The sequence below is a fragment of the Macrobrachium rosenbergii genome, chromosome 15 (genome assembly GCF_040412425.1).
Source record: "Macrobrachium rosenbergii isolate ZJJX-2024 chromosome 15, ASM4041242v1, whole genome shotgun sequence".
Taxonomy (NCBI): domain Eukaryota; kingdom Metazoa; phylum Arthropoda; class Malacostraca; order Decapoda; family Palaemonidae; genus Macrobrachium; species Macrobrachium rosenbergii.
Genome location: NC_089755.1, coordinates 53,676,703 through 53,686,823, shown reverse-complemented (window position 1 = coordinate 53,686,823; position 10,121 = coordinate 53,676,703). Strand labels below are relative to the sequence as shown.

Below are 10,121 nucleotides of genomic sequence, written 5' to 3'. Positions count from 1 at the left end.
GCAGCATTCTGCCTAGGGGCTTTTGATACCTTCTGTACAGTTGTAGGAAGTGGCTACTGGTGTGAAAGTTGGTCTGACCTTTGTCCTTTCTAGCTTGATCTAACTGTCCCTACTCTTTCTTTCTTTCTTTCTTTAATTTTTAGGCGTCTTTTCTTTAATGGACTGAACGGAGAATAATATCATCTATAGGTCTATTGCTTTTACTTCTAGTGTGAGAGCTACGGTCTACCATCCTTAGTCTGATAAATTCACTCATTCCGCTATTCCCTTCATTGCTTGCATAGACCTCTCTACGTCAATCTGTTATACGTCATCTCAATCCCGTTCGTAGAGCTTCAATATCCAGTGCAATTAAACTCTCCCAGAAGGCTCAATTACCATCGTCCCTTGGATATACCCACCAGCCTTCATCCTGACACAGGCACGACACTTCCAATCAGCCGATAGGCTTCTCGCAAGACTGTTCAGTTGAGTCTATCAAACCTTTCCCTACATCCGTATGTCAGTCTCAAACTCAGTGGAATGAGCATGTCTGCATTCGCGACAGCCAACGCCGGTCTACTGACCTCTTAGACCAGTGGTTCTCAGTCTTTTTTTAGTGGTGGCACCCTAACTGATGTAATCATTACCGTGGCACCCCTTCTTCACCATCCCACCATACCGCATGAATTAACTTCTTATTCAGTGAATTAAATTGTTATCCATACTCAAACCAAGATCGGCACACCGTATATTTTATATATATATATATATATATATATATATATATATATATATATATATATATATATATATATATATATATACACATATACATAATGTTAATAGGCACACTTATAATAATTATATGAAGACTTCTGCAAACTTTTGTTTTTGTTTACAAATGTTCTTTTGAGATGATCTAGCCAAGGCAAAATTCATGACAATCTTGCGGCACCCCTAGGCACTGTCTGTGAACACCCAAGGGTACCACGGCACCCACTTTGATAGTCACTGTCTTAGACCGACGTCTACTATGTATGTCTCTTAGCTCGCCATCGACCACGAACGCATAAATACCCAAATAAAGACAGAAAAGGAGAGAGAGAGAGAGAGAGAGAGAGAGAGAGAGAGAGAGAGAGAGAGAGAGAAACAGTCATCCATCTCGGCCGTTTATCACGAGCCGTAGCATAAACGACATTAATAATCGCGGAGTGTGAAGCCTTTCTATCGATTAGCCACTCTTGAGGGGCTGGGGGGCGGGGGGGTGGGGCGATGGGGAGAGACAACCCTTGGTGTTAGCAAAGGCTATCTGGAAATAACTCTTGGCGTTGGAATGGTTGTTAATCATAGCGAAGACTTCCGTAGAAAATCCCATTTGGAATTATGCTAAATTTATTATTACTCGTTTAAGTGTTCCAGATGTTTAAAGAAATTCAGAAGACAGACTGATAGCCAGATAGAAAGATAGATAGATACATAGAGGAAAAAATTCTTTAATTAAATTGCTAATTCCAACTGTCAAAAAATTCAGAAGAGGGACAGACGGAAAGATAGCTAAATAGATAGATGGAGAGATAGCTATATAGACACAAAGATTGATAAATTGCTTAGCTATGTAGAATAATATAGCGTCAAACGGCAAAGGTCATTGAAGCCGGAGAAGAGAGAGAGAGAGAGAGAGAGAGAGAGAGAGAGAGAGAGAGAGAGAGAGAGATGGCGGGGTGATATGGTGAAAGGAATAATACTGTTTGTGACACCACGAAGCCCCATATTGATTTCATAGGCCTACTGGGAACTATGATCAGCCTACTACTCTCCCTACCACCGCCCCCCCCCACACCTCCTGGCTTTCGTTTGTAAACAGTCATCCATCTCCATGCCAGATTTATTTTATTTGTCTATGTAATACTGCTTACGTGACAAGTGAAGAGACCTTTGGTGGAGATTTGTTCACTGGTGAGCAGAGCAAGTTTGCTTTTATTATTATTATTATTATTATTATTATTATTATTATTATTATTATTATTTATTATTGTATAGAAATAATCAACACACAATCACGTGTGGAACAGAAATAAATTTCTGACTCACATCAGGATCGAACCCAGGTCTTTCAGTTGAAAGGCAAGGGCGCTGCCCACTAGGCCATACAAGACTTGTATGGCCTAGTGGGCAGCGCCCTTGCCTTTCAGCTGAAAGACCTGGGTTCGATCCTGGGCTTGTATGGCCTAGTGGGCAGCGCCTTGCCTTTCAACTGAAAGACCTGGGTTCAATCCTGATGTGAATCAGAAATTTATTTATTATTATTATTATTATTATTATTATTATTATTATTATTATTATTATTATTATTGTTCATAATGTAAAATATTCCTGTGGTTATAGATAGAAAATTTGGTAGGCTGTTCAGATCTGTGCATTATTATTATTATTATTATTATTATTATTAATGACTTTTTTTGGTATAGTTATTATTAAAAATTTTCTAAATATTCACACGAAGTAAGCATATAAGGTAAAACAATCTTTCCCGGAGGCGAATACTTAAAAGCGTAAATTAGCAAATCAGAACGCAAAAAATAACTAATAAATAACACCAATTTTTAAAAAATCAAGTTAAACCCTCATACAAAAATGTTGATAAGTAATAGAAGGACTGTGAAGAGAGTGAACAAAAAGAGTAAAGCTTAATATCGAAGAATAAACCTTTTTAAAGTAATGATCAAGAATTACCTATGAATGATTTTTCACAGTATTGCATTCAGGACCAAGTAAGTCAATATTTCTTCCTGAAGCAGTCTTTAACAGCGCCCTTCCTCAGCCCGTATACCTTCCGTCATTATCACAAACCATAACAATAACAATAATGATGATAATAAGTAGCCTAGAAAGTAACTAACTAGAAACTTGAGTTTCTTCAGATGAAGCCGACTGTTATTTAGCACATCAGATACTTCTAAAAGCAGTTACAGTGGTTCTTTTGTCCACTAAAATTTTGATCTTTCAGTAAGAAATCAAAATGAAACTCGAGTCAAGATTGCTTGTAATGTGCACTTTTGCTCGTATGTTCCAATAGGTCAGTTTTGTGACCTGAATTGAAGCAAGCAGGATTTTATTCAACCACTGCTTTCACTAATTCCTTTTACCTCCAGCGGCTTGCAACTGAGCAAGCATGATGCAAAATGTTCAGATCTTGTGGTTCAATTTCTTTCGTGTTGACTTTCAGTAACATTTAATTTTCCTTCTCTGTGAATCCTATCGGCGCCAAAGCTGTCCTAAATTAGAAACGTCAAACTTACGAAATGCTTTCAACAGCTTGATCCGTTACGAAAGCAACATAGTCATTCGTCATCAAAGTGGACTTTGGAAAATATAATTCATATTTCAGAAATGAAAACTCGATACTCGGAAAATTTTCAGCAGTGACCTGTGCAAAGGTGTATAAGTATACAGCAGTATAAACGACAGGTATATAATATATACACGTTGTTTATACTGTTGTATACTTATACACCTTTGCAAAGATATACATGTATGCTACCCTGTAGCTGTAAAGTTACTTTCATTAGTACATCACACAGGATCAAAAAAAAAAAAATATAGACGCGAGGCAATCTGTGAATTGCCGTAAAAACTTAGGCCTTATCTAGAAATGGGTAGTTCAGACGAGATGTTCAGGTGCTTACTCAAAAGAAAACGCACACATGTGACGGTTTAAAAGCTCTCTCTCGCCCCCTATGCGCTTGTTAAGTCTCGCTTTATAACCAATTAAAGCATTCTGTAGCTTAACGATTTCTTTGAAAAGGGTCTGTATCACTTGTAATTAACGGGGGCGACCGCGATCTGTAGGAGGAAGCCCGGATCCTCAGATTATAGGCAGTTACAGTACAGACCAGAATTTAGTAGTTTTTTCCCGTAGGCACCCCTTTCCCGAGACAAGTTCGGAGAATCTCAACGCGTTGAGGTGACAGAGTACGGGATCCGTCCGTGCCTCTTCCTTTCGCCTTTATTCTTCCTTTCGTTTTTGCGGCGACATTTTTGTTAGATTTTTTGGCAAAGGGGAGAGCAGAAGAGGAAAGGAGAAGGGGGGAAAAAGTGCCCCCAAAGGCCTAAAAGGGGTTCCCGAGTTGATACAAACGCACACAAAAAAATGGTTTTACGGCGGCTTCCACGAATCTTAAAAGTAGACTTGCCTATGTACCTCCCTTCCGTGGTCGTTTTTCTTGAAGGATGGCGCTGAATGGGGAGGACTTACCATTTAAGGCTGAGAGTCTTGAAGTACCTCGTTAACACGGATGCCAAATCTCCGGTTACAGATTGGCGCCGTGTCTTCATTATCATGCCTCATCCTTGGGTGATTGTCTGAAATTCTGAAAGTGCTTACAGAGTGTCTGCATTCTTCCTGATCTAGATCAGATTAACAGGACGTTCAGCATCACCAGTTTTCCTTATTATTATTATTATTATTATTATTATTATTATTATTATTATTATTATTATTATTATTATTATTTTTTTTTTTTTTTTTTTTTTATTATTATTATTATTATTATTATTCAGAAGATGAAACTTATTCATATGGAACAAGCCCACCAAAGGGGCCATTGACTTGAAATTCGAGCTATTATGGTGTTCATTAGAAAGAAGTAACAGAAGGTAAAGGAAACAGACTACACACTTATCTCTGTGGGTCTTTTTTCGCCTCCTCAGGGGAAAGGCGTCAGCAGTAGCTGTTAAAAAAAAAAAAAAATAAAAAAACCAAAGGCCTAAAGAAATCTCAACTGATGGGCCTACTACAGATATCTTCTAAAAGGGGACTCTAGATAGCATGCGCGTGGAAACCGGAGACGCCGTGGAGGAAGGGTTGGAGACCAAGAAGGGTGAGGGAAAAAAAAGGGGGGGGGTTGTTGGGGACCACATGTGATAGGAAGTCGCCATTTGGTCAAAAATAAATTCGTGAGTGGAGACAGCAGGATTGAAATGGGTGGACGGGCTGCTTCTCTCACGAGGCCGTAACAGAAATACAAAGGTATTAAGCAGTTGAAATCACTTAAGTAAGAATATTTCCCAAAAGCTATATACACAGCTTTTTCAAAATGAATTCTTAAATGGTTAGCTAAGATCATTCTTCAGTCGTTTGTCAGAATGAATTCCTAAATGGTTAGGTAAGCTAATTCTTCAGTGGTTTGAGCTCCAAAGGCGGTATACAGCTTTTTTCAAAATGAATTCTTAACTGATTAGGTAAGATAATTCTTCGGTGGTTTGAACTCCAAAGGCTATATAACAGCTTTTTCAGAATGGATTCTTAACTGATTAGGTAAGATAATTCTTCGGTGGTTTGAGCTTTTTCAAAATGAATTTTAGCTAAGATATTTCTTCAGTGGTTTGAGCCCCAGAGGTCAATACACAGCCTTTGCAAAATGAATTCTCAAATGGTTAGCTAAGATAATTCTTCATGGTTTGAACCCCAAAGGTCTATACACAGCTTTTTCTAAATGAAATCTTAATGGGTTAGCTAAGATAATTCTTCAGTGGCTTCAGCCCCGAAGGTCTATACACAGCTTTTGCAAAATGAATTCTTAAATGGTTTGCTAAGATAATTCTTCAGTGGTTTGAGCCCCAAAGGCCATGTTCAGCTTTTTCAAAATAAATATTTCATTGGTCTGAATTCAAATATCTCTCCCGTTTCAAAATTCCCCAAGCATATTCGCCCAAATGCCTAACGTGGTGGATACTAAATATGTTTTGAGAATCATTATGATAAAATATGATTTTCAGATTACGTCGAGGTTAACATGAAAACTTACCGTGAAATTCTGTATTGCAAAATGAAGATTGTTCCCCGCAACATATTTTTTTGCGCGTGTTATAACAGCATTATCAGAATTTTCTACACATTTATTTAACTCACTGAACTTGATTTCTCCATTGTGTATGTTTTTGTCTTTTGTCATTTCTTTGTACTTCTTCTTTTATTCCTGATTACATTTGTATACTGGTTTCTTTGCTTGCAATTTCTGTTTGCTTCTAATTTCATATCAAGGCTTATCTCCCTTTGGACTTTTTAGTTGTCCTACAACTTCATCAATCATTTCTTTACGTCATCAGATTCATTTGTCTGCAGCTTTCTTACTCCTAATCCTTTTAGACTGATTTATATTTATGTTAAATGTTTCCAGTTTAGGTCTGAAACGTTTCAGAAGTCAGTGGAAATTATGTTGTCAGTATTTTTAAATACAGATTTCTTCCCATCATAATTTCAGTTTAAAATGTAAACTTTCACGAAAATACGCTATATGAGAAGAATACCGGATCCGATTACCCAACTTTTTATATATATATATATATATATATATATATATATATATATATATATATATATATATATATATATATATTCAAATGTCAGATCAGTAAGATTACCTGTGAGGAAAATCGTTTGAATTAGTTCATGGTGGAAAACCTCTTCTGTTGTGACAGCCATTTTCCTGCCTTCTAGGAAAAAATAAGAGTGGAACCAAACGTTCTATTTTACAACAAAGAACCCGTGTTAGAGACTTGGCCGTTGTCTGCTGTACTAAAGGAAAAAAAAAAAATAAAGAATCTATGAATATCCTTCCGTCCCCCACTTGAAAACCCTTTGATGAGCCGATCTCCTCATTAAACCGATCACTTCAATTAACTCGGGTTAAACCCTGCTTTATTAGAGTCCTTGCTGTACATAAATGCATGCGTGCTTGCTTGCGCTTGTGCATTTGATAGGGATGGAGTTAAATAGTGATATCTTAGTCACTACCGATTCTAGAATAATTTCATGGTGGGCCACCGGTTTTCATATTATGCATATATATATATATATATATATATATATATATATATATATATATATATATATATATATACATATATAATATATATATATATATATATATATATATATATATATATTTATATATAGAATTTATTTTATAAGGGATTTTTTATTTTTCCCATTTTTATTTTTCTCATGTATGCCATTATTATCTAAATCTTCAATATTATTATTTTGTCATTATTTTTCATGGTGGGGCCACGTGCCCTAATATTTGTCATCATTTTTTATGGGGGGGCACGTGCCCAGGTGCTCCCCCCACCCTCGACTCCGCTAGTAATCTTAGCTTAAGATTTTAATTTTTTTTGTATTTTTATATTTTATAATTTTTTTAAGTTTATCATTAATCAATCAAAATGAAGACGTGCATGAATTAAATGATAGTTTATTATCAAGTACGATCCGGAGGTCAAAATTAATGATTGACAAGTGACCGAACAATTACCAATTTAATTGCTGCTAAAACATGATAATTATCCGGAAACGACCGAGTAATTGCAATATATCTGTTCAGAAATGACGGAAACATCACTAGCGTTTTGCAAGGCTATCAACTGTATGTAATTTACTCAGAAAATGGACTGCATAATTACCCGCGTGTTTGTAAGGCTCCTTAGGCGATCGCGAATCAAAGGGAAATATTGCTGACTTGCTTACGAGGTCAATTAGACCCTTGTCCAGATATTAAGGAACAATTTCTGCCTCGCACGCGGGAAGTTAGTGGATGTTTTGTTTGTTATTTATTATTTTTTTTTTCTTTTTTGATAAGTGTGATCTGTTCTTTACGTGCCTCCCTTTACCTCCTCTGTTATTTATTAATTTATTTTTTTTTTTTTTTTATAAATGAGATCTGTATTTCCCTTTAACTCCTGTTGCTTCTGCCTAATGAACACCATAATATTCTTCGGAAGCTTGAATTTCAGGTCAGTGGCCCCTGTGGTGGGCTTGTTCCATATGAATAGGGTTCAGCTTCTGAATAATAATAATAATAATAATAATAATAATAATAATAATAATAATAATAATAATAATAATAATAATAATAGTATGATGGGAGGAGACCCTCTTTCAGGCGGGTCTTATTGAAAAGGATGGCTATATTTTGCTAATTTATTTTATCCAGGTTCTTTTCTATTTTCCTCTCGCTGAGCCTGTGAAGCGAATTATAAGGAAAATAGAAAAGATCCCTTATAAGATAAATTCGCAAAATACAGCCATCCTTTTCAATAATAATATTAATAATAATAGTAATAATAATAATAATAATAATAATAATAATAATAATAATAATAATAATAATAATAATAATAATAACAACAACAATAATAATAATAATCTATACTGATTCATTTTTAAATATATGTACATATACATAACTGTGGATTTGCTTCTCCAATAATAATAATAATAATAATAATAACAACAATAATAATAATCTATACTGATTCATTTTTAAATATATGCACATATACATAACTCTGGATTTGTTTCAGTATTAATAATAATAATAATAATAATAATAATAATAATAATAATAATAATAATATTCATAAATTGGATAGTTATTATTTTCTGCTCATGATGTCATTGAAAAGCTGATATTTTAATGAAGGAAACGAGACGAATACAGGGTCTTTTCAACAATAAACAGTTCCACCCAGTTGAATCTGAATGAGGCTTTTTTTTTTTTTTTTTTTTTAGGCAATGAGAAGTAGCTACACAGGATCATTTTGACCACAGGTGATTCCCACCGAGTAAGAATCGCCATCCTGTCTGTGTGCAGACGCCTCCAATATTTATTGTGTGTCTGTCCTCTGAGTTATACCCTCTCAGGCTTCTTTGTCAGACTGTCTTCAGAGTTACGGAGCGGGGTTTTACGATGGCAATTATTCGCCCTTCTCTGTTGTTCTGCTGCCGTTGTTAAGACTGGACTGTGAGAATTCCCTTCTTTGTGCCGTAATCATGCGGTCTGTCCCTTCGGAGTCGTCGCGGATGATTTCCTCCGGCGAGTACGAAACGTCCATGCACGGACCGAAAAAAAAAAAAAAAAAAAATCGAGACGGGCCACACTCGCGCGCGCAAGCAAGCAGGAAGCAAGCCCATGCAGGAAGCGTCCGGGTCTCGTCGCTTTGTTTCCTTTGTGTATATGCGTGTGTGTGTGTGTGTGTGTGTCTTGCTTTTAATTCGCCTTTGTGTCACGGCCGCCCGCCCGCCGGAGTCGATTCGATACCCTCCCGAGGAAGAGCAGGAGAAGAAGCAGTAAAAAGACGAGGCAATTTGGGGGCGGGATCGGATCCCCTTTTAGGAGGGGGTTAATTAGCCGCGGTGACTGCGTCGAATTACTTGGATGACGCTGATGATGATACTCGAGGCGCAACAGGGGCGGAGTGCCTTTTGATGTCTGTGGATATAAGCTGAAAGGAGAGTGTGTGTGTGTGTAATTAAGGGCGGTCGGTGTGGAGTGTCCCAGGGACCTGTGAGATGGCTTTCCCGCTTGCGAAGGGAGGAAAATGCTCTTCGCGAGGAAATGGAAAACGCAAGACAAACGCGAAAGAAGGAAGGGCTCATTGCGAAGAAGGACGAGGAGACCAGGAATGCAGAACGAGGAAATAATCGCGAGAAGAAGAAGAAGAAGAAGAAGAAGAAGAAGAAGAAGAAGAAGAAGAAGAAGAAGAAGAAGAAGAAGAAGCAAGAGGAGAGTAAAAGTCAAAATGGGAACTAGGAAAATATTCGTTAACGGAGTAAGAATCATAGAATAAAAACTAATAAAAACATCAACTGATAATGTTCGTAGGATCAAGGAAAATATTCTTGTAAGAAATAATCACGAGAAGAAGAAGAAGAAGAAGAAGAAGAAGAAGAAGAAGAAGAAGAAGAAGAAGAAGAAGAAGAAGAAGAAGGCAAGAAGCAAGAGAAGAGTAAAAAAGCAAAATGGGAACCAGGAGAATATTCTTTAACGGAATGAGAATTATAGAATAAAAACCAATAAAAAATCAGCTGACAATATTTATGGGATCAAGGAAAATATTCTTGTACGAAATAATCACGAGAAGAAGAAGAAGAAGAAGCAAGAGAAGAGTAAAAAATCAAAATGGCAACTAGGAGAATATTCTTTAACGGAGTAAGAATCACAGAATAAAAAACAATAAAAAAATCAACTGATAATATTTATGGGATCAAGAAAAATATTCTTGTCCGGAATAAGAATCATCGAATAAAAACTAATAGAGTCAGTGATAATATTTATGATAATGATGATAGCGCCAGC

General features: G+C 36.4%; 1 protein-coding gene across 1 annotated transcript; it reads left to right on the top strand.

Moving 5' to 3' along the window:
• Positions 1 to 9,380: 9,380 nt before the first annotated feature.
• LOC136846354 (nucleolar protein 58-like) lies at positions 9,381 to 9,818 on the top strand. The gene is made up of 2 exons (XM_067117152.1): positions 9,381 to 9,552; positions 9,685 to 9,818. Exons 1-2 carry the CDS (start codon positions 9,381 to 9,383, stop codon positions 9,816 to 9,818), a joined length of 306 nt encoding a protein of 101 aa, XP_066973253.1.
• The last annotated feature ends 303 nt before the right edge of the window (positions 9,819 to 10,121 follow it).